This window comes from Bicyclus anynana, chromosome 12 (assembly GCF_947172395.1).
Source record: "Bicyclus anynana chromosome 12, ilBicAnyn1.1, whole genome shotgun sequence".
Classification (NCBI taxonomy): Eukaryota; Metazoa; Arthropoda; class Insecta; order Lepidoptera; family Nymphalidae; genus Bicyclus; species Bicyclus anynana.
In genome coordinates, this window is record NC_069094.1 from 15,563,088 (window position 1) to 15,589,700 (window position 26,613).

Sequence of the window (26,613 nt, forward strand, 5' to 3'; positions counted from 1 at the left end):
TCACTGTAACAATTCATTAAATAATTTATACGTGAACGTTGTAACAGTGGGACACGCGCAGCGGCGAGATAGTGCAGGAGTACGACCGGCACCTCGGCGCGGTCAACACCATCACCTTCGTGGACGACAACCGGCGCTTCGTGTCCACCTCGGACGACAAGAGCCTGCGCGTGTGGGAGTGGTGAGTTTTGTCTTCCCGCCTGTTCCTATTGGACATGTTTATTAATAAACCTTGTAATTGGGTGATGCGCGCTGCCATCTACAGGTATAGTGATACAGTGTTTGTTATTTCAAACCACCAGTAGATGGCGTTCTTAGAGAACTTCGAAACAATACCCTTTTGTACACTTCAGGAGCTTGTTGCGATGCAGCCTGAGGCTCATAGATGGCGCTTTTAACCGACTGCAAAAAAGGAGAAAGTCCTCAATTCGTCGGAATCTTTTTTTATACGATACGGTATACTCAGGTATGCGGTCCCATGAAGTTGTGAAAAAAAATCAAACTTCCAAGTTTATGTAAAAAAAGATACTGCCGTTTATTCAGCAAAAAACGCATATTACTTACTCTCTAGGGATTCAAAACTTATAGGGTACTTCCCGTTGACTTAGAAATATGAAATTTGGCAAGTAACATCGTTATAGACTTAAGCAAGAAAAAATCTCAAAACTATTATCATATAATTAAATAAAAAAACAGGGGATTTGAAATTCGAGAAAAACTCGGCCAAAACTGCGCAATTCGCATTCGCATGATTCCTGAATTATACTCAAGAGGCACAATTATCCGCTCACATTAATATGACGAGAGTATATTAAAGTGGGCGAATAATTGTGCCTCTGAGTATATTTATAATGATCATACATACGGACACATCTTTTCGTCTCGAATTCTCTCAGTGCCTGAAGACAAAAGTCTTCGAACAGTGCGTGTTGCCAGTGATGACCTATGGTGCCGAGACTTGGTCGCTAACTATGCGCCTCATATAAGAAGGCTCAGAGTCACACAGCGGGCGATGGAACGAGCTATGTTAGGAGTATCTCTGCGTGATCGAATCAGAAATGAGGAGATCCGCAGAAGAACCAGTCACCGACATAGCTCAACGAGTTGCGAAGCTGAAGTGGCAATGGGCGGCGCACATAGTTCGAAGAGCGGATGGACGTAGGGGTCCCAAAGTGCTGGAATGGCGACGCCGCTCTAGAAAGCGCAGTGTTGGTCGACCCCCCACCAGGTGGACTGACGTTATCAAGCGAGACGTAGGGATTCGCTGGATGCAGGCGGCTCAGTATCTTGATGTTTGGAAGTCCCTACAAAAGGCCTATGTCCTGCAGTGGACGTTCATCGGCTGATATGATGACGGTTATGATACATTTGTGGTGGTTTTGACGGCCTCCGTGGCGTAGTGGTATGCGCGGTGGATTTACAAGACGGAGGTCCTGGGTTCGATCCCCGGCTGGGCAGATTGAGATTTTCTTAATTTGTCCAGGTCTGGCTGATGGGAGGCTTCGGCCGTGACTAGTTACCACCTTACCGGCAAAGACGTACCGCCAAGCGATTTAGCGTTCCGGTACGATGCCGTGTAGAAACCGAAAGGGGTGTGGATTTTCATCCTCCTCCTAACAAGTTAGCCCGCTTCCATCTTAGACTGCATCATCACTTACCATCAGGTGAGATTGTAGTCAAGGGCTAACTTGTAATAAATAAAAAAAGCAAATATACGCGCTCAACTTTGGTGACTTGTTGGGCGAGTCTGACTTGGCACTAGTCCGGTCTCACGTGGTCTCGTGTGCCAGGGACATCCCGGTGGACATGAAGTACATCGCGGACCCGTCGATGCACTCGCTGCCGGCGGTGACGGCGGCGCCCAACGGCAAGTGGCTGGCGTGCCAGTCCATGGACAACAAGGTGGTGGTGTTCAGCGCGCTCAACCGGTTCAAGCTCAACCGCAAGAAGACCTTCGTGGGCCACATGGTGGCGGGCTACGCCTGCTCCGTCGACTTCTCGCCGGACATGAGGTATGTTCCTTTGTATTTTTTTTTTTTTTTTAATTTGCCATATTTTTTATAATATGACCAATATTCCCATTCCCCTCCAACTAGTCGGGAACGGGGAAAGACTGTGCTAGGAGCTCAGACCAATTATAGAAGGACCTGTATCGCACTCATAGTCACGAACAAAATTGTTTGTCATTTTCTGAGGAAAACGAGCTTAGATTTTGCATATATCTTATACTAAACTAGAAGTTTTTGCCCGTTTTTTATCCAATTCAATTATACAAAAAGGATTTTTTACGGAGCTCTTTAACCGACGAACACGATTACAACTATTTAACATCGATTGTGTAGAGACAGTTTTTGTAATCGCATTAGATCTTTGATCATATACTTTGACAGAAAAGTAACGTCTAGAGAGGCAGATCCTATACAATAATTGGTCTGAGGCTAGGAGTGGGTGCGACAATAGACCAATGAGGTGAGGGTTAAACCACCACCCCTCGGTGATGAGCCCAACCGCTCTTACCATTGAGCTATTTGAGGCTTTGAATTATATTGAATATTGTTCATTTGCCTTTTTTCCCTCAGACCAATCACCTTCAGGATAACCTCTAACGAGGAAGGAAGGAATGACAGATCTTGATCACGTGACCTGTAAATAGCAAATGCCATAGATACATTTTTCTAGTTGTCGAAGCGTTTGCGTTCGTAGAAAGAGTAACGTCGTGCCACTTGGCAACAGGGACTGCCTTGTTAGAGGTTACCCCTCTATCAAAACTATATGATCATGATCTAACGTGTACATACAAACACCGTCTAGACTCTAGAGGATCGATGTTTCAGATGTGTTAAACTAATAATTACACGCCATGTTAGCCCTGTGTTTATGACCTCTGCCTCCGTTACCTGAGGGTGTGGGTTCGAATTCGGTCTGGGGTATGCACCTCCAACTTTTCAGTTTTGTGATGTTGAAATTTTCTAACTTTATACTAATATTATAAAGCTGAAGTGTATGTTTGTTTGAATGAACGCGTTAATCTCAGGAACTACTGGTCCGATTTGAAAAATTCTTTCAGTGTTAGATAGCCCACTTATCGAGGGAGGCTATAGGCTAAATTTTATCTCCATATTTCAACGGGAACGGAAACCATGGGGGTGAAACCGCCTGGCGTCTACTATGACTCATAAAATATTGTCAAATACCTAACTGAAATTTATAGCTAAAGAACCTATGCTGCAGTTTCACAGTATGCACTATGCATGTGTCGTAGGGAATATATTATATCCGACAGCCTCCAATGGTATGCGTGGTGGATTTACAACGGAGGGGGAGGAGGTCCTGGTTGCTATATCCCTGATGGGCCGATTGAGGTTTTCTTAATTGGTCCAGGGGCTGGGGCTAGTTACCACCCTACCAGCAAAGACTTACCGCCAAGCGATTTAGCGTTCCAGAACGCTGTCGTGTAGAAAACGAAAGGGGTGTGGATGTTCATCCTACTCTTAATAACTTACCCCGCTTTTCCATCTTAGATTGCATTATCCCTTACTATCATGTGAGATTGTAATCAAAAGGCTAACTTATAGATAATAAAAAAAAAAATAGTAATTTACCCAGTACGATGCAAGGGCCTAAAAGGCATTATGAAAATAGCGCGTTCCCATTTGAGATTGAGTCGTCACTTGTCATCAGGTGAGATACAGGTCAATGACCAAATAGTACTTGTATGACTGTCAGTTTTGAAGGTCGATTGTTTTGTTTACAAAACTTGATTGATGAATGAGCATTAAGTATAGGCTTAGTATAAGCACTTATAAATGATTACAAATAATCATAATATGTCTTCAGTATATTTCGGTTTGTTTTCGTCATAAGTAGATTAATTATTGAATCAGTAAATAAGAAAATTTGTAATTAAGTAAATTAGTAAGTAAATCTATACTTATATAGTAAAATTGTAACAGATCCAATTCTATAAATTGAAGATATTTTGAAAAATTTCATTGGAGGACATTATTCGATACTGAAATCAAAAATATTTTTATTTTTTGTCTGTTTGTTGACCAGTGTGCCTAGTGGCAGTTTTCAATGTTTTCAAATTGTTACGCGAATTTCATACTGAAACGCGAATTTCTAGGGAAATGACACAGTTGTGCAGTAGTGCCACTAGATGGCACTGTTTCAATTCCTTATAAATTCGAGTTTACGGTTACGCGATCGTCATAGTATAAAAACATTGAAAACTCCCAATAGGCACTCTGGCATCAGCTGAAACTACTGAAAGAATTTAACTTTGCACGATTTGAGACCATAATACCATAGATTGATTTTTTTAGATTTAAGTTTAAATACCATAGACTAAGTGCTATATATTATTTTTCTACTTCAAAATTTGCACATTATATTTTTGCGATAATGAAACGGAACCCAATGACCTCCTTAGACTCTCACTTGACCGACGTCTGGGTGCAATATCTTTGATAATAAAGTCACCTTAGAGATTATTAGGACAATGACGAATGCAAATACATTTGAAACAAAAATAAATAATATTATGCATATTTACATCAATAAACAAATATAATATATTCATAAACAATTTAGTTCAAGGACAACGGCTTGTCTTTGAAAAATATTTCTATTTTTTATGGTAAGTGAATATATACTTTGTATTTTCTTTTTTTTTTTTAAAGAATATATATTTTTTAATATGATCAATATTCTCATTCCCCTTCAACTAGTCGGGAAATACTGTATTAGGAGTGGGTACGACAATAGACCAACGGGGCGGGGATCGATCCACCTACCCTCGGTGATGAGTCCGACCGCTCCTACTGTTGAGCTATTGAGGCTTTTTTAACAGAACAACATATTTTACACATCATGGGAGCAATACGTCCTAAAATACGAGTATGTTGCCCTTTATTGCTATACCTGTTAATAATTCCTGTAATTTCACTTATGGCAAAGGCCGGGCCTTATAAGAGAGGGCCGGGCCTAAGAACCTAACCTAACCTAACCATAAGGAGGTAGAATGCTACTCCAATGCGGTTTGCCAGGCTTAGGGTGAAATGCTTTACTCTTGTAACGGTAAGTATCATTATCAGTAAATGATAAAGTTATAACAAAAATATATATCGCCGGACTCCGAGAGTTACTAGGTTCGATCAACTAAGGCGCGTTTGAAACCCTCGTAAATTTAATTTTAATTTAATGTTTTCGACTAATTATTATCACCATCATTTTGTAATATTAATACATGACATTTCAAAAGTGCTTGTAAACTAAGCCTAATTGAAATAAATGAATATTGACTATTTATTACTGATCCCGTGAAACGTAAGAGCCGTGATAGCCCAGTGGATGTGACCTCTGCCTCCGATTCCGGAGGGTGTGGGTTCGAATCCGGTCCGGGCATGCACCTCCAACTTTTCAGTTGTGTGAATTTTAAGATATTAAATATCATGTGTCCCAAACGGTGAAGGAAAACATCGTGAGGAAACCTGCATACCAGAGAATTTTCTTAATTCTTTGCGTGTGTGAAGTCTACTAATCCGCATTGGGCCAGCGTGGTGGACTATTGGCCACGCGAGCTCAGCAATGAGCTCGCGTCTCCTCTCGATGATGAATACTGATCACCGTCCACTGGACTTTTGTGCAGTGTACACCTAACCAATTAAATTGAAGTTTTCGACTAATTGGAGCGGAATATTGGTCATATAACTATGTAGTACATTGTACATTTGAAAATGCAAACGAAAGCTCAATTTTGGTTATATGCCGTGCGGGAACCTAGAAAAGCTCAACACATTTTTCACCATTTTTCGCCATCTTTAAAAAGGGTTGAATTCAGTTTTTTTACAATTACTCGGTTCTCTGTTGAGATACGAAAATCGTGATTCAATACATATTGTTGCTATTTGTCCGCTACAATAGGCTACTCGCCTGCTGTACAAAACTAAGAAGATTTTTTGCATATTGAATATATGCAAAAAATCTTAGATGCCTAGAAAATATAATCACATTTTTATTGGTGAAAATAATCTCGTAAATGTAATAATTTTATAAAACAAAATTGTATTTTTATCACGTCACCACAAACGCCAATCATAAACTGTGACGTCATTCGCTACAAGGCATCGGTTTGTGATCGGCGCTTGCGGTGACGTGATATATCACATCACTGCCAACGCCAATCTCGCTGTTGTCTCTATGAATGACGTCACTTGCTAATGTGTTTTTTTTGGCGGCAAAAATTTTACGTAGATATTTTTTTATACATATACATTAAATTTTTTACTGCTTATTATTGACGGGACAAAATAAAATATAGCTTATAATACTTCCAAAATTCAGTTTAAAAGAGTTTACAAAAGAGGCAAGTAGCCTACTACTCGGTTCTCTGTTGAGATACGAAAATCGTGATTCAATACTTTTTGTTGCTATTTGTACGCTACAATTAAGGCCCTCAACATTTTTACCTACCTTTCAAAAAAATGTTTGTTTGCATTTCTAAGCAAAATATTCCGATTGTAGTAATGGCAAAAATTCTCTAAAAAGAAAATCCATTTCAAACTCAACATATACTTGTCAGGATTATATTTGACACATAGGCAGTGTTTTTCCACAAAAAAGGGGCTGGTATTCAACTGTGCCTATGACATAACATCGTGTATGCTTGCGGCTTTAGGTCATGTGACCACAGTCCATACGTAGGTCGTTAACTTTCTCTTGTGACCTCGCAGATTCAATGGTACACCATACTGTCTGACGGATAAGGTTACCTGCGTCCATATATCTCTCAACAACAAACTATAGAAATAGCGTGTTCCGTTCTAACTACACTTTCCCTATTAAGTATAGGTTTTAAACAGCCCAATGGGCCTCAACGAAAGTCTCTATAGCTTAGTAGTAGGTTAAGAGGTCGGACTCAAATCGACTGAGTTTGACAGTTTGACCATTGTCGTCATATAGGCTTTTCTCTTAGGGAATAAGTTGTGTTAAAAAAGTTAATTGAAAATTATTTAAAAAATATTTAATTGGAATTTATAAATAAACTAGCTGACGCCGCGGTTTTACCCGCATGGTTCCCGTTCCGCAGGAATACGGGGATAATATATAGCCGATAGCCTTCCTCGATAAATGGGCTATCTAACACTGAAAGAATTTTTCAAATCGGACCAGTAGTTCCTAAAATTAGCGCGTTCAATCAAACAAACAAACTCTTCAGCTTTATATATTAGGTATAGAGTATAGATAATACGTGGATGACGATGACCTCGGTGTTTATTTTGAAGTTGTTTTTTGTGAGGTTACTTACTTGCTAAATGAGTTTACTTATCATACTTATCGATACCGTTAAGTTTAGTTGTTTTTGGCAAAAATATAACGAACAAACAGACAAGTCGTGATATACAACTGTTGCTACGGGCTTAGATAAGATCGAGTTTTAAGCTTCTAATAGTTATGAATGTTATATGTGCATACCACGATGGTATGTACCCGTTTAAATAACATTCATAATGAACAACCACGAAATAAGTTTAAAATCATTAGTTCTAATAGTTATATCAGAATTAGATAAACATCGATCGAAGTATTTATTACCTACGTATATAATAATTTGTATACCATCTTTGCAACATACGAAAAATCTTTATTTATTCTATTATGTTATATATCTATTCTATTCTTTCGGATTATGAATTTACAAAGTCTGACTGAAGCCAGAAAGTTCTGATAATTATGTAGTAAAGTTCTGATAATAGTAGGTATATTTGTTGAAAAACCTTGTAGGTATTTCATAAAAATGCGACACAAAAATTAACATGTCATTCTATAATTATGTACATTATATGCACATATTTGTAGAAAAACCTCGTCACACTAATTTTATAAAGGCGAAAGTTTGTGTGTGTGTAAGTATGTTTGTTCCTCCTTTACGCTACGGCTGAAGCTATTTGGTTGTGGAATGGAAATAGGTTTTACTCTAGATCAGAGGTTCCCAAAACTTTTTTTAGACCACTTTCTAATTTAACTGGTTTCGGTGGACCCCCTGCTAATATCCAAAATTCGACAAAAAACATGATCACCTATTAAATTTTCGTTGCAGCTGAATTAACAGCCACCTTGAAATAACAGTTTTTTTTAATAGTGAGAATTGCTTACTTAGTTCATAAATTATTTGATTGTTTTTGATATCTACTCACAGCACAAGGAAACAATCAATTCAAAATTATTTTATTAAGAAAACATCCCCATCCTTAAAACTCGGTATGGACCATATAAGTTTTCGTGGCCCCCTGCTTACTAATCGTGAACCCCCATTTTTATGTTACATCAACATAGACCCCCGTCTAGTTTTCCGTAGTCCCCTGAGGGTCCACATGGACCACTTTGGGAATCAATGCTCTAGATACTTTTCATTCCGGAAAAATCAATGGTTCCCGCGGGATTTTTGAAAACTGAATTCCACGCGAACAAAGTCGAGGGCGTCCGCTAGTATTTCCATAAAAACGCAACACAAAAATTAACACGTCATTCTATAATTATGTACATTATATGCACATAATTATTATTGAAGTTTTTATTACGGAATTAAGTGATTACGAGTAGGTAAGTTACCTAATTAGTATGCTAATTTTTTGCGCATTCTTATGAGGGCAAAGGTTCGCAAGTCGCGATGAGCGAATTACGAAACAATAACAGGGTTTTTTGTAATTTTATAATTGATGATCATGGAGCGAAGTCAAAAAAATCCGTAGAAGGTATTAATTTATTAATATTCGTAATTAATCTTGATTTTTTTAATTGACGTCCACACGGCTGTGGGTTCGATCACACCACTGGAAATTTCCTAATCTAATTTACCAGTTATCTTAGTACCTGCCGATAACATTACGATTACTTTTAGGTTTGCTGTCTGATTCACTAATTTGGTCTTTACTGACAACCTATTAAAATAAACATCAAATCAACTGAGAAATGTCATCTACCTACTGTATGATAGCCACGAAGGTTATCAGTAGGTACCGAATGATATTTGTTTTCACAATTTCGTATATTTCAACTAACATACGAGTACGTCAAAGTTAGCGAATTAGCCCGCTGGCGATGTGTGTAGTGTCTTAATATTTTTTCCAAACTCATTGAAACAGTGGAAACATGTTATTGCAACTAACATTTTTGAAAATTTTGTCTGTCTGTTTGTCTAAGCTAATCGTTGTAACAACTAAAGGACTTCCACTAGAAGATAAAAGAGGTTATTAAGCAACTTGTAGGTTACTAGCTGCCACCGCGCGGTTTTACCCGCGTGGTTCCCGTTCCCGTAGAAATACGGGGATAATATATAGCCTATAGCCTTACTCGATAAATGTGCTATCTAACAGTGAAAGAATTTTTTAAATCGATCCAGTAGTTCCTGAGATTAACGCGTTCAATCAATCAAACAAACGAACAAACTCTTCAGCTTTATAATATTAGTATAGATTGGTTATACCGGAAAAATCCATGGTTTCCGCGGGATTTGTGAAAAACCTAACTTCACGCAGACGAAGTCGCGGGCGTCCGCTAGGCTATTGTATAATTTAACAGACATTGTTTTGGGTTTCTATAAATTTCAAAATGGCGGACTACAGCTAGGTCACGTAGGTACTCAGAGCGAGGAAAGATTCTGTTTTTGTTGGCGCGGCGGGATACTATAAATATTTAATCTTCTTCGACATAAACACCTGAATTCGGAGTAGCTATCGAATCATTTCCATTCCAACGGTCTCCTGCAAAATCTCAGATGTATTTGTGAATTGGGAATAAGGCTACTGAGAATACTGACGCCTTGGGTTGGAGTTTACGTCGCCATTGTTGGCCTATTTGAACGACCTAGATGTCCAGGCATCTATTACTTAAAGGAGAGAGGATATGGAGCATAGATCCACCACTGTTCCAAAGTGGGATGACGGGCTTAATCATCATTATTATCAGCTGATGGACGTGCAATGCTGAACATAGGTCCCTCTTAAAGACTCCATACAACACGGTTTTGAGCAGCCTGCATTCAGTGACTACAGTGCTTGCACGTAGTGGGGGGTCGACCTACACTGCGCTTTCCAGTGAGGGGTCGCCATTCCAGCACCTTGAGACCCCAACGTCTATCTGAAGCAGGCGGCTTCCTGCAATTATCAACATCCACACGTAGTAGGGGGTCAACCAACACTGCGCTTTACGGTACAGGGTTGCCATTCCTGGACCTTGGGATAATAACATTCATCGGCTATTTGTACTATATGCCCCGTCCATTGCCACTTCAGCTGTGCGATAAGCTATGTCGATAACTGATTCGATCACACAGAGATACTCCAAGCATAGCTCGCTCCATCGCGCGCTGCGTGACTCTGAGCCTTCTTATGAGGGGGCAAGCTTAGGGTGATGTTATTTTGTTCTGTAATGATGACTTGAGCTCTGTTGTGATTTAATAGATGTTATTCGTAATGACTGCAATCGACATTGCAACTATCCCTCCCTGCTATTAGCGTACCTATCTAGGATTATTTCCTAGGGTGAGTCTGCATATATAATAGCACAGGTCCTTCTAGGGTGCCTCCCCGGCCTCCCCTATATACGCCTATGCTCCCTGCCCTTGGCAAACCTAATGCTACTCAAACAGTGTGTTAATGTTGATTGTACAATATTGACGATAAGTAATTTTGTAAACTTACAATTAAGTTATCAGGCATATTATGATTTAAAGAACATAGTAATGAACGTACTAGGTAATTGTAATGAAACAGTATATAGTACGTAATGATATGTTACGTTGTAATAATGCATGTATTTTGTGCGGAGAGGCGCTGTAGAAAACCAGTTTTCGTGCAGGTGTGTCAAGGATGTTGAATTATTTGATTGTTATATTGATTAAATGAATTTTAATACGTGCATCCGATCATTAAAACTATCTTCATTATACATTTACTAGTGGACGCCCGCTACCTCGTTCGCGAGACATTCGATGTAGCTACCTACCTATCTAATAGGTACTTACCTACTTTTATTGTATGTGACCATATTCAGATAAAATGGACGTATTATGGCAGGCGTCCACTGATCCGCATTGTACGTATCAAACGGATTTTAAATTTCATCAGTATCAACCCATATTCGGATCACTGCTGAGCTCGAGTCTCCTTTCAGAATGAGAGGGGTTAGGTTAGGTCAGTGGCCAATGCGGATTGGCAGACTTCAAACACGCAGAGAATTATGAAAATTCTCTGGTGTGCAGGTTTCCTCATGATGTTTTTCCTTCACCGTTTGAGATGTGATATTTAATTTCTTAAGATTTTTAACCGACTTCAAAAAGGAGGAGGTTCTCAATTCGGTCGGTATTTTTTTTTTTTTTTTTTTTTTTTTTTTATGTATGTACACCGATTACTCAAAGACGCCTGGACCGATTTCAAAAATTTTTTTTTGTTTGAAACGGTATAGTCCCCATTTGGTCCCATTGCCATCATGTCAAGATCTGATGATGGAATCCTGGAGAAATTGAGGGGAACTTTCGAAAATTATATGGGTGTATAATGTGTTCGTCAACTTTTCCATTTAGTACTTTTAAGCACTACAATTTCATGAAGGTTTAAAATCGATCTGATGATGGAGCCATAAAACAGACGAGGGAACTCCTCGGCGATTTACAGCAGTTACCTTGTGTTTGGGCTTGATTTATTTGTATTAATGAGAACTTTCCACATAGATAGGTTGTGACTATCATTTAGGGGTTTGGTGATGAAGACCAAGGACAATTAAAGGAACTCCTTAACAGTTTACAGTAACTACCTTGTGTTTGGCCTTGATTAATTCGTATTGCTGAGAACTTTGTACCAAGATGGGTTGTGACTGTCATTAGGGGTCTGATGATGAAGACCAAGGTTAATTAAGGGAACCCCTTAACGGTGTACGGTAGCTACCTTGTGCTTGGGCTTGATTAATTTGTATTGCTGAGAATTTTGTACCAAGATGGGTTGTGACTGTCATTAGGGGTCTGATGTGTTCGTTTGAGATGAAATTTTACACTAAAAATGGAAAAATAATAAAAATTTTAATAAAAAAAATACAACCGACTTCAAAACCAAAAAACGTAACCAGTAAACTAAAAAGCGAAAAATAACATCATAATATGTTCTACCTGCTGATCAGTATGAAGGCGGTGCTTAGCCGGTTTTGTCTTGATTTAAGCCATTTCTGACAGGACCACATGAAACAACACTGTCTGCAAAATCTAAATGGCTTGAATTAATACATCACCGGCTTAGCACCGCCTTCATACTGATCAGCAGGTAGAACATATTATGATGTTATTTTTCGCTTTTTAGTTTACTGGTTACGTTTTTTGGTTTTGAAGTCGGTTGTATTTTTTTTATTAAAATTTTTATTATTAATTATACGGTAGATAAAATCCGGTCGATGCGATCAGTACGATGCGGATCAGTGGTCGCACTTGTATGACTTTCTGTACAAAGAATACTAAAATCCGTTTGATGCGATACGTACGATACTGATCAGTGGACGCCTAGATTTAACTTATTTTTAAAAGATGTAGGCCATCGTGGATTCTTTTGAATATTCCACCGTGCATGTTTTTGTTATAATATCTTTATAGGCGTTAAGAAGCGTTTTCGATAAAAATTCTGAATGAATAAGTATTTCAATAAAAATAATTATAAGACCTTGAAACCAATAAAATTAACAGCATCTGTTGTATATTGAAGAAACTAGGTAATTGGGTATTTTTAGAGGGAAACTAAACTGTGCTACTGTGCTACTTCTCACAATTGTTGTAAATTTGGATGCAAAGGCGAAATATGGCACACTTTACACGATTATATTCGCGTACCGCTAGTATTTGCTTATTACGTTGTCGTTTACGTTTGTTAACGTTTTGCTTTCTCTTTACTATGCTTTCCTTTTAAATAATACGAATACTATTATACCGAATGGCAGTCGTTTTTATGCCCTTTTCACTTCTTGATATAGCTACGATATAATTAAATTAAGGTCGTAGATCATTAAACACACCCGGGACCAACTCGGGACCCGACCTGCACCGCCTCGTCGTTAGACGTCCACTTGTCGTCGACAGGTGGACCACGGGTAAACGCCGCGTTGTCCACCAGTGAACCTCGAGTGGTGAACCAATTTCCGAGAGTCGACAGGTAGATCACGGGTGGACACGGTTGTCAACTTCCGGTTCACGCGAGGCAAGCATGTCAACAGCGAGCTATCATCGAGTGGTCCACTTGCGGTTGGCACGTGGACACCTCGTGAGCGAGGCGATCCGGTGATGGTACGGAGTTGATGTAGTGAGCGCATGCCCATACAAATCCATACGAAGAATACTAACCATTCGAGGCGAGGCGGTGCGGGTCGGGTGCGTCCAATGAGCTACGACCTTTAAGCTGTCAGAATGTCTTACACTCCTCCTTTATAGAAAGAGGTTCCTACACCATGACATAACCACGGATAACGATAGCCGTTCACGACCAAGATTTCCGTCAAGTCAGTAGACGCTTAAGTATGTTGACAGTTAAAAATATCGAAATATAAAAATAAAATAAAATTCATTTATTTCAGGCATACACCCATATTAAGAAAAACATAAAAACAAAAATCAAAAATAAAATTAAAAAGTCAAAATAATATAGGTAAAATGTCAGAATAATATGAAATGTCAGTAAAAAAGCAGTATGGTCATTATTATTAAAGTCCGTCAGGTTAACTTACAATTTCCGTATCGGCATGGGCACTGTAATATGTCTGTCACAGCGGTGACGGACATAAATACAGTTGAGCCTTGCCGCGATAGCTCTTAGATGGTTATCGGTATGATTTCTTGCAGACTCTGGCAGAGCGTCCTTAGAGATAAATCTATCTATCTATTGAGATATTTTTGAAATATCTTCGAGAGTATTAAATAGCACACGGACAAAATTCTGGATACGCTCTTTCTATATGTTTAGTGAATCGTTATAAATTTTAAATGATTGTATTTCATAAAAATAAAATTATAAACCTAAATGAATGGAGGCAAAGTATTCAACATGTTGACGTTATTAAAACCGATGACAAGGTTTATTTTTGGGCAAAATCAAAAAACAAGCTCTTTGGGCAACTCAATTACATCAGATCAGTTTAACTTTTAAATTGCCTGACGGATGGATCATTTTAAGCGGAATCTGCTAGTAGAGTTTACTTAAATTTGGGTATTTACATTGAAATCACAAACGTACGAACTTGTATTTATTAGTATAGATTTGAAGAGCGACCTTGTGGCCACTTGCAATGCAACAGCTGATTGCGTTAGTCAAGCAACAGCATTCTGGGCAAATTTTTGAACAGGCTGTTGTCTTTTTATAGTTAGTTTTTTTTGTTGTGAGGTTGATCATGGTTGATTAGACAAACGTTCATGGAAGCAATCGACTTTCGGGGCATGCACCTCCAACATTTCAATTATGTGCATTTTAAGAAATTAAATATCACGTGCCTCAAACGGTGACGGAAAAACATCGTGAGGAAACTTGCATACCTGAGAAGTTTCTTAACTCTCTACGTGTGTGAAGTCTGCCAAACCACTTTTAGCCAGCGTGGTGGATAATTAGCCTAATCCGAGACTCGTGCTCCCGAATATGGGTTGATAATGGTGATGACGTTGAACATAACTTAATTATTCTCATGTATCCAGTGATCAGTCCCTCTATTATAGTGTCAAGTAGGTTATGGGCAGTACTGGTTATGATTTTCTTCAATTAATTTATTTTATTTTTTAAATAGGTATTGAACAGGACAGTGGTGACGTCTGAATCGCGATATTATGAATTCGCTTATCATACTAATCGTATGTAATTTGTATTTCAATTTACGTGTATCGATCATGTGAAAATGATCCATAAAAAATACCAAACAAAATGAGTACAATATGTATTTACCTAGTTTCTATCTATGTAAAAATATAAGCAGACATGTTTCTTTGCGTAAGTTCATTTTGAATAATTATTATTTTACTGCGAAAAAACAGACGATTTTTTTATCGGGTCAACGAATGTAATGTAATCCCTCACGGATAAAATCATAATGAATGCTCAAATTTTCACAATTAATCATATTATTTTTGTGATAGGACTCGTCCGAAGAAGCACAATGCTTATTATGCTTCTTCAGACTAAGCAGCATTGATATGTTCCGGTTTGCTGCCGGGGTAATTAAATAAAATCAAAACAAATCGTCATTTATTTGCATAAATCATGTGGTGTAAGAGATACAATGTTTTCGCCTTCAAGGGCATGTAAACTCATGACTCTTAACACCATCGTCTCAGGTTAGGTAACCATTACAGTGTAAGCACTTTGTATGCCCTGCGAAGTGTTTACAGTTGATGGTTTTCTACCAACCGTAAACAAAATATTAAAAGTTGAACGAGCCATGCACAAAATGACGTAAAACGTTTATTGAATTCATCAGTCCAACAAACCAGTTCGAATCGGTTTCACACGTTGGCTAATCGCCCATTGATTGTAAACATTTGTTGTTTACGCAATTCCTATTATTGTTATCATATTCCAATAAAGAGTCCACTATTTCTAAGAAACACCTCAATTTGAACACCTTCAAGACAAGAGTGAATAGGCAATCTTATAGAGTCAAGCGCGCTTCATCTAAGACCTCATCGTTGCTTTCCATCAGACATGATTGTAGTCAAGTTTGTAGAACATAAATTAGCTTTTATCACGCTCATTTATTTGAGGTATCACACGATGTAGTTTGCAAAAGTTTTTTTTTTCAACTTTTCATCTTGCGTCCCAAAGTGCTGATATTCAGATTTCATATATTCACGACACCTCTGCGTGAAAAGAAATTGATATGTTTACTAAATTTGTGATATTATAAGGGTTCCGTTTTTGTTATATTAGGTTCGTTTTGTTATATTATAAGGATTCCGTTTTTGTTATATTAGGTTCGTTTTGTTATATTATAAGGGTTCCGTTTTTGTTATATTAAATTCGTATAATTAAGCAGGTATATATTTTATTCTCAGCATTGCACCCTCGAATTTCTATTAGCTATGAATGATTCATAAAGATTCATTTCGCTGGGGACAAAATTTACATGGGTCACATTATGCATCATATTCTTTCCGTTTTTTTTATGATAGTGTTTTTTGCTGTAGGCACCTTAAGAGGACCGAGCGCCGAAACTGCCAGAGAGAAGCTAAAGCTAGATGTAAATGGGAGGGACGAACGACTGTTTCAGGGCGTCTCCACTGTGAGCCTCTGACCTCCTTCAGTGCCTAAGTTTTAAGTTTCTCTCTGAGCTAAATTATTATGGAAACACTATTTGAATCCACAATAATTTAGCCATTAAGTATATTTCCACCAATTAGTTTTATCATCAACGACGTTTTTTTGCGCTCTACTACAGTAAACAAATTCTAATAAGCATGACTTTTGAACCGGTACTTTGATTTGATAATCTTATTAGGTTTTAAAATAAATAAAATAATTGACTTGTTTATATTTGATAATTCCGGGTAAGTGCCGACTTGACTTCGATCTTTACATGTAGAGAAACAGTTTGATTGAATGTTGTAGCTATCCGGTCTGTATGGCTTAGGGCTGCCTCGCAGTCTAGCATAAAGCTATTCAACCGTAATTTCTCCTGTATAAATTTATCCCAGAGAATATTCGTAGTAGCTATAATACAATCTCACTAGCATATAAAAATTACATTGAAATTACATTTACATAAGAATTTCTTGGATGTCTCATAACAAAGGCACCGGTTGCTACTAGATGGCGCTGTATGTTGAACTCCGAGTTTTGTTTTACGCTAAGGAGATTTTCTTCATAACGATGACTACCCCCGCTGTAAAGTGTTGAGGCATACTTACCTGGCGTAGGGGACACCGTGATCATGAAGGCGGTTCCCCCAGAGCGAGGCCCTTCCATTGCACTGCGGCTGAGTTGACCTCTGCGATTATCCCTAATGTGGATAACTCGGACGCGTAATTTTTGGTAGTGGGGACTGCGTACGCGCCGTCCCCCATGTAAATGTAATAAATAATAATACACTACAGTAGGTCAGTAGATATTATAAAAATTGTCTCTGAGAAATTGCGAATTAGTGTCTGAAAAACCGGTCCGTTGTCCAATGAACGATGCTTGATGTTTTGATGCCTGAATTAACTTTCGCAAAACATTAAAAAAACCGACTTTAAAAGCCGTTTTATTTAATTTATTATAATACGAAATACATCTTGAAATCAAGCCTAACCATAATTCAACATAAACCACAGTTGATTTAACTGTGCACATTATTTACAAGATTATATCATTTTTGTTGTTAGTTTCGAGACAAAATATAATATGTAGATGATTTATCTCTCTGAGATTAACAATGCCTGTGTTCCTGCGTTTCCTGAATTCCATTCTCAGAATAGGCCAATTTAGGATATTCTGTTCAACTGCCCAAAAAACTGTCTCAAGTCTGGTTTGGTGGGTAGGTGGGTGTAAAACATATCTCGTTGCGACAAAATGTTCCAAGCACTTGATGTTGTTATGAATCTGTAGACATTTGACAACCCTAAGGGTGTAATTTTGTGAGTTGTCAGTCGCGTAATTTCGGTCCCAGAAATTCGCGTGTAAGTCGGAACACAACTCATTTTGCGACGCCGGGAACTGGGCTTTTGTATGAAACCGAATGCAGCTGAAATTACGCGACCGAAATTACGCGAGTGATAACTCACTACGCTCGTTTGGCCTCACCCTAACGCATAAATGTGTTTTGACAGATCGGACGTAGCGACTGGAAGTAACCAATGATACAAGTACGGTACCGTACGCGTATTATATCATTGAATGCCGCTCTCGTGTTAATATATCCACCTATGTCGATGAGACGATGAGGTCATACGCTAGGGGGGAGCTATAGTATTGTACAAGTATTTCAATCGCCTAAAGGTTACGTTGTAGTTACGAGGCTAATATACCGTTCTGTCTAGCTGTATTATATTATATACTTACCAAGTTAGGTCCTTATGTTAGAGATTGTATGAGGAGTCATAGTCAAGACTGTTTCTGACAATCAGAATAGACATCTTAATATTACTTTGCGGAACTTCACCAATAAATCAAATAGATACAATTAAAGTTTCTGTCTTAGATTTAAAATAACTGGGTTTTCTCAAGTTTTTATGGTTATTTACGCGATACGATCACAAACTTTTTTTTTAAATTCTTGTGTCAGTCTATCCGTTGTCCTAATGCCTTTGGAAATGAAAAATAGACTATTTTATTGATCTACAAATAGACTTATTTTTTATCTCGAAATTGTTCCGGGATCGAAAAAGGTTCCCGCGAAGTTTGTGAAAAATTGAATTTTACATGGACCAAGTCGCAGGAATTAAAAGAAATGCTATCATAGCTACATAGGTAAGTGTTTAATCCATCAACCAAAACTACCATTCTAACAGTGGAATTCATAGGCAACCCCAGGGGATCCGATTCAGCCGCTGTGTCGAATTTAATCTCTATTTGTTTAAGAATTTGACACTCATCGGGTGAATGATGGGAGCCCCTGGGGGTGCCCCTACAACGTCTATGAATTCCACTGTAAGTCGGTATCGCCATTGGTGGCGTGCAACTGCGGAACCCTGCACTGAGCGTGATTCGACATGCACTTAGTCGGTTTTTATCAAGTGGTTTTTTTAACAAACTACTGTTTAGATTATACGAGTAGGAACATTCACTTCCTTAATTATACCAAGTTGTAGGTATAACATAGTACGTAGTAACCTACTCACTGAGTGGTCTACCTCGTTATCATTAATGCAATTAATTGGATATATTGATAACACTGCCCTTGAACTGGAGCAAGGTTGAAAATTACCTTTATATTATTATGTCACAAGTTTCCTTATTGTGTTGCGACCTTCCTTACGTATTTTATTAACTACTAGCTGACGCCGCGCGGTTTCACCCGCGTGGTTCTCGTTACCGTTGGAATAGGGGGATAATAAATAGCTTATAGCCTTCCTCGATAAATGGGCTATCTAACACTGAAAGCATTTTTTAAATCGGACCAGTAGTTCCTGAGATTAGCGCGTTTAATCAAACAAACAAACAAACTCTTCAGCTTTATAATATTAGTATAGATGATTCTTACTAATAGGTACATGTTATAATTATGTACCTATTGTAAAAGTTTGTTTTATTACGCTTGCAAGTTTAAATCACTATACTGATTTTAAAAATTATTTCACTAGCGAATGCCCGCGACTTTGTCCGCGTGGAATTTAGTTTTTCACGAATCCCTCGGGTACCATGTATTTTTTCGGGCCTATGTATTAATCAAGAGTAAAATGTATTTCCATTCCAAATTTCAGCCAAATCGGTTCAGTAGTGCGATTCCGTCTTAGATTGCATCATCACTTACCATCAGGTGAGATTGTAGTCAAGGGGGAACTTGTAAAGAATAAAAAAAAATACAGTGACAATAGCTATCACCATCGCCTGCTGAGTGACTGACAGTGGAATTCATAGACGTTGTGGGGGCGCCCCCAGGGGAACGTTCACACACTGATTGTCGATTCTATTTGTTTGAGAATTCGACACTCAGCGGGTGAATGGTACCCTGGGGGTGCCCCTGCAACGTCTATGATTTCCACTGTGAGCCATCTCATGGGCCCAGTTGGCGATCAAATCTTGAATTCGTAGATAATAATTAATCAAAAGCTGAAGTAATAAAATAAAAGGAGGTTCAAAAAGACGCCCTAAATTAACAGTGCACACAGTGAAAGTGGCCTTCAAATACATTAATTTGTTAATTAAATGCTATCTTTATCTTTAATTTAAATGTTCATTACCCCATTCGAAACGTCCTTCGCCTAAAATAAACAACTACATTTGCCCAAACCTTTCGAGAATATATTATTAAGGCATTACACAAAGAGAACTGCCTCCTGGTTTCAGTGGTTTGCGCGGTTTTGAAACAAAGTCCTCGGTTCGAATCTTGATCCTATGATGGGGACATAGGTAGCAAATGCACATGGTGACCATTGTTCACCATGTGCATTTCCTGTGTCTGTGTCCCCCTAAAACCATCATGATCCGAATTCCATAGTAGCTTACATCACAGCCTTAAATAAAACGAGGAAGGTCTGATCAAGACAGGCTCTGACACTATAAGTAGTTAGTAATAGGATAAACCAAATATACCACAAGTTAATTTATACGCCTTAAGTTCCGTATATCTTTTGAGGTCGACTATAAATACAGTCTGTAATTTGTATGTGTCGAATCAAACAAAAACTCAGTCAAGGCTCAGAAGCCAACGGTTCAAGAGAGGGGCTGAAATTCGAAAGGTTCTACGTTTATTCTCTACTAGCGAACACCCGCGACTTCGTCCGCGTGGAAATCAATGTAAACTTTCAAGCCCTATTTCACCACTTTAGAAAAAATTTTGAATCTTATTATATTCAAATTTTTTTTCATGATTTATGAACAAAATTTTAAAACTGTAACTCTAAAAATTAAGGACTTTCCCTACATTTTTTCAACCCCTATTTCACCCACTTCTAATTTTATTTTCGCAATAAAAAGTATCCTATTACCTTCTCCGTATTATGGTCTTAAACCGTGCCAAGTTTCATTTGAATTCATTCTGTAGTTTCAGCGTGATGCCCGAATAACAAAAAAAATACGGATAGACAGACAGACAAAAAATCGAAAAAAAAAATATTTTTAGCTTCAGTATTCAGGATTATACAACTGCCCCCTCAATAAAAATTTTCAAAATATCTTCAATGTACAGAATGTACAAAATGTACAGAATTCGTATTATAAGTACCTATAGATTCTAGATGGCGCTGGCGTCCGTTATGTCACGGTAACGTTTCGTGTTGCAAATGGTATTTAAAATCTCAAATTGCGAATATATGTATAGAATTCGACCAGTTTTATTATAAGTATAGATATAGATTAACGTACGCCAAAAAAAAAACAAATTGTGGATTTTCCTTATTTTGTATGTGGAATTTTCAACATACATTCTTCTTCTTCTTGTTGTTCTTCTACATTCTTGAAACATTAGACGTTCTATAAACTATAATCTATATTGTATCAACTTCCCTCGATTATTATTTATTATTAGCTTAACCCGGCTTTTCCTGAATACAACTCAAGAAATGAAGAAGTTCTATAAAAATTCTCAGCCGCGTTCGATTAAAATTTCGCGAGAATAAATTGCCTATGTTCTTCTATAAAGACCCGTGTATCAGTATCTACTAAAATTCACCAAAAGAGGTTTATTGTTAATGGTTTAAAATTATTTGGAGTAAAGTTACAGACCGACATAATTCATACATGTTTTTTGCTAAATTGCTAGTGATAGAACGAACTTTGAAGATGAAGAGAACATGTCTCAAGTGTTTCTTAAAAAAAATAAAACACTTCTCGTACTCAATTTTTAGTTGTAATATATTATGTAATACATATGTTAATTTTAATATCATATTTACGTATATATATATATATATATATATTTATTTAATTATTTATATATATAATTACATATAATGTACCTGTTGCACCTTCCCGCTCTTTCTTCGCAAGTTCTCTCGTCAGGGGTTGCCTGGTAGAGATTACTTATTGTAATAAGTAATCTCTACCAGTGCCTTTGCATGCTAAGTTTAAATTATCTTTTGATTGTTTTAATTTATAATTGTATTTTTTGTGTGCAATAAAGTATTTCTTCTTCTTCTTCTTCAATTCTAACCGGTTTAATAATATATTTCAACAATGGCAACAGACCAATAAACCCATCCCAGATAACATATCTATACCTAAAGACTATGTATTAAAGGAGATCATTCATTTTGGGCCCTTTTTGAAAGTGCCGGCCAACGAAAAAAAATAGCAGGGATCGTTAGAACTAGTCATTTGAAGTAATAGTTAATATGGCATGAAAGTTGTAGGAGGGCTCTGAACCATGTTATACAGGTTCGACTATTCGTTATTTCCATACATTTTGTCAATTTTCAAAAGTGCCCGCAAAGAAAAAAAACTGGTACGTATCGTTAGAACTGTCCATTTGGAGCAATAGTTACTACGGCTCAAATGTTGTAGGACTACACTGAACCAAGTTATACAGGTTCGATGACTCGTCACTTCTATACATTTTATTGAGTTTTGTAAGTGTCCGCAAACAAAATAAATCATACGTATCGTTATAACTAGCCATTTGCAGCAATAGTTACTATGGCATAAACATTGTAGTATAGCTTTGGGTCGAGTTATACAGTTTCGATGATTCGTCCAATCCATTTATTTTATTGGTTTTTTAAAGTACCGTTTAACAAAAATATGATACTTATGGTTAAAACTACCCATTTGGAGTAATAGTTAGTATGGCACAAATGTTGCAAGATTGTTCTGAACCAAGTTATACAGGTTCGATGTCTCGTCACTTCAATGTATTTGATGGAGTTTTGTAAGTTACAAAGTAAATGCTATTTATCGTTATAGCTAGCCATTTTCAGTAATAGTTACTATGGCATAAACGTTGTAGTATAGATCCAAATCAAGTTATACTGTTTAGATGATTCGTCAAATCCATATATTTTACTGATTTTTAAAGTACCGTTCACCTAAAATATGGTACCTAACGTTAAAACTAGTCATTAGGAGCAATAGTTAGTAACACGTTGCACACGCTTTAGAAAAATTCTAGTACTGAAACAAGTTATATAACTTTCATTCATTGATTTCCGAAAAAGTTGGAAAACATAAAAGCAATAATAAAATATAGAAATAATGATTCTAAGCATTTGCACAAATTCAACATTATGGTGCAAATATAATTAAAAATTGTGTTATTGTGCATTGAGAGAAATAAAAACGATTTATTAAGTACTTCAAGTAATGGTAATTTCGGTTTACAAGCTTGAATAACATAACAAATACACGCACAACGGCGAATCACATGGCCAAGTGCAGAATCGGTCCAGCAGGATGAACATAACAAATAATGATGACATTTATTTCATATTATTAGTTAAGAATTCATCATTATTACCTATTTATTGTTCCCCATTACATTCAGATATCTACAAAAACATAAGTGACAAATCATCAAACGCAAATAACTTGGATCAGAGCAATCATACAATGTTTCTGCCATACCTACCAACTAACTGTATTGCTTAAATCGATAAAATGCATAGAAATTAAGAATCATTGAACTTCTATAACATGGCTCAGAGCAGGCTCACAACGTTTGTTGTACTATACTAACTATTACTCCTCGTTCCTATTACAGCCAGTTCTAATGATACGTACCATTTTAATGGTTGGCACTTAAAAATCAAGAAAATGTATGGATATTACAAATAGTCACACCTGTATAACTTAGATCAGAGCATTTATACAACGTGTCTGCCATACTAACTGACAAAGTATGTCTAAATGATCAGTTAAAATGATACCTGTAAGAATTTTATTGGCAGGCACCTTTTAAAATCAATAAAATGTATGGAGATGACATGCCATTTAACCTGTATAACTTGGTTTAGAGCAATCCTACAGCATTCTTGTTATACTAACTATTGCCACAAATGACCAGTTAAAACGATACGTATTATTAATATTGTCGGTGGGCACTTACAAAACACAATAAAATGGATATAAGTGACTAGACATCGAACCTTTATAACTTGGTTCAGACCAAACCTACAGCATTCGTGACATACTAAATATTACTTCAAATGGGCAGTTCTGACGATAAGTGCATATTTTTGTAAAACGGCACTTTGAAAATCAATAAAACATATGGATTTGACGAATCATCGAAACTGCATAACTGGACACAGAGCTAAACTAAAATGTTTATGCCATAGTAACTATTGCTGCAAATGGCTAGTTACAACGATACGTATTATTTATATTGTAGGTGGGCACTTACAAAACTCAAAAAATATGTATAGAAGTGACGAGTCATTAAACCTGTATAACTTGATTCAGAGTAATCTTACAACATTTGTGCCATACTAACTATTGTTCCAAATGGACAGTTCTAACGATACGAATTAGTTTCTTTTCTTAGCGGGCACTTTTGAAAATTGACAAAATGTATGGAAATAACGAATCGTTGAACCTGTATAACTTGGTTCAGAGCCAACTGACAACTTTTATGCCATATTAACTATTGCTCCAAATAGCTAATTCTAACGAGTCGTGCTATTTTTTTTTGTTGGCCGGCACTTTCAAAAAGAGCCCAAAAATGTATGGAGCGTGAATGATCTCCTTTCAGTTTCTACCTAACCTCTTCAAATGACCTGTTAAGAGTATAATTACCCTAAAAAGTGTATATGTGTCTAAACAATTAACGATTCTATTGTACTGTGATAAGGGTGATATTGCAATGATGTCCCTTTTGTCACGTGAACAATACACGTGCCTCACAAAATACAGTCAGTGTTTATCAACATTCACCGAATGTTTGAGAACTATTTGATAGCTGTCTTTATAGTGTATACTATAAACAAACCTGGTTATCTATATATCTAACCAAGTTACATAAGTATACCTAACATGTTGTTTTAGTAACTTGTGTAAGGCTAACATGCGACCAAGCGATGTATCATTAAGAGAAAATATAGACAAATATCAACCAATAGCAACGTAACTAGAGACATCGATATCTATTTCATTCCGTTAAAACCAAAGATTTAATACTAATAGACATGTCAATACTGCCTCGTAACTGAGGCGAACAAATGTGGCTTATTGTTATTAATTTCATTTAGTCGCATATTAAACATCGAAAGTTATTTAAACAAATAATACCTTAATATTGCACCTAAACTGATTTTGATAAATTTAGGTATCATCATTAACAGTCATTATTCGGCTCATTGGTTAGCACGACTCTCCTCTCAAAATAAAAGGGGTTAAGCTCATAGTCTGTTATGCTGGTCCAATGCGGATTGGTAGACTTTACTCACGACGTTTTCCTCACGAAATACTGAATTTTGGTATAGGTAGAGATTAACGGAACTACTAAGGCTATTTATGTCGCAAAAACATATAGAAGGGGTGAAATAAAGGTTGTAAGTTTGCCAAACAATCCTTCGTTTTTCTGTATAATAAATTGTCTTCACCAATCAATCAAATGGTAACTGATTAAATGAATTATTTATACACAATAACACATAATAGGAATCGATTTTCAATATCGCCCCTTGGCATTGCACTAAATAAGTGGTCCATTTGTTGCGTTGCCAAGTCGCCGTGGCTAGACGACTACACCAAGTAGTTGTCTACAGTAGGAGTCGTATGTTGAATGGTCTATTTATAGCTAATCTCCTTATGCAACCGGTCTCGTGATAGATGGGCTAAATATAACATAGACGTTGGGTTGAGTGAAATCTTAAGTGACTTATTAAGGTTCGAAAGTCATTGATATCAGGTTTATTAATGCACCTTTATTAGAACACTAACTTCGTCCGCGTGGAATTCATTTTTTCACAAATTCCGCGGGAACCATGGATTTTTTCAGGATGAAAAGTAGCCTATGTGTTAATCCAGAGTAAAATCTATTTCCATTCCAAATTTCAGCCAAATCGCTTCAGTAGCCACAGTGTAAAAGAGGAACAAACATACTTACACACTTTCACACTTACTCACAAACTTTCGCCTTTATAATATTAGTATGATTCAGTCTAGTTATATTAACAGTCTTGGGAAAATATCAAGGCTTCTAAATTCCCGGAAATATGTCAAAAATTATATCATAGGTATGATATATCCATTTGGGCATTTAGGCAGACAAAAGAAGACAATGCACTGCTTTAATATCAATAAATCATACAATATGAAGATACAAGTAAAATAACAATGTCTTTGAAAAGCTCTTTTTAATATATAAACATAAACTTTGTGACTATGGTTTATTAATTTAGTGTACAAAAGATACTGCAAGAATTTTCATTTAATTTTACAATAACATTTATTTTTGTATTAAAATAATGGACTAAGAGCACAAAACTCAGTTAAGGTTCAATAAACCAAAGGTTCAAGAAAGGAACTGAAATTCGAAAGGTTCTACGTTTATCCTCTCTCGTACGCCAGAAAAAACATGGTAGGAGTAGGGCAGGAGCAGGGTCGGAAAGAAGCGCACATAAGTCAAAGCGAAGCTTGACCGGGTCCGCTAGTAAAGTATAAAAAATTTAAAAATAACTAAGATATTTATTTGTAATTTTGTTTGTTTGAACGCCTATACAAAGGGGAATGCTGATATCCGGCCCAGGCCTACCCTAACCACCCGGCAGTTTACTTATATCTAAAAAAATCATGATAATTCTACTTTAATAATGAAACAAAACAAGTTTGCTACAACGTTTACGACATTTTTAATTCTTTAATTTGTCTACAACGAGGACAAGCTAAGATCCGTTGACCATACAGCCTGAGTTTTACGATTTTTTTAAGACTTATTATTGGTTTGCTGGTTCGTTTCTTGTTTTTTAAGGTTGTTGGTAACAGAAAACAATAATACAGCTTCAAATGTTACTTCGTCGCTTTGGTACAC

General features: G+C 37.0%; 1 protein-coding gene and 1 non-coding gene across 2 annotated transcripts in view; both read left to right on the plus strand.

Moving 5' to 3' along the window:
* Nucleotides 1-26,613, plus strand: part of LOC112052983 (pre-mRNA-processing factor 17) — a 57,496-nt gene that overhangs the window by 13,332 nt on the left and 17,551 nt on the right. The window contains exons 9-10 of the mRNA XM_024092236.2: nt 48-181; nt 1,791-2,012. Of these exons, the coding sequence (XP_023948004.2) occupies nt 48-181; nt 1,791-2,012 (356 nt within the window). The remainder of the gene's footprint in view (nt 1-47; nt 182-1,790; nt 2,013-26,613) is intronic.
* On the plus strand, nt 16,911-17,072 carry LOC112052985 (U1 spliceosomal RNA). Its single transcript, XR_002887344.2, has one exon. It is a non-coding gene; the product is annotated as a U1 spliceosomal RNA (small nuclear RNA).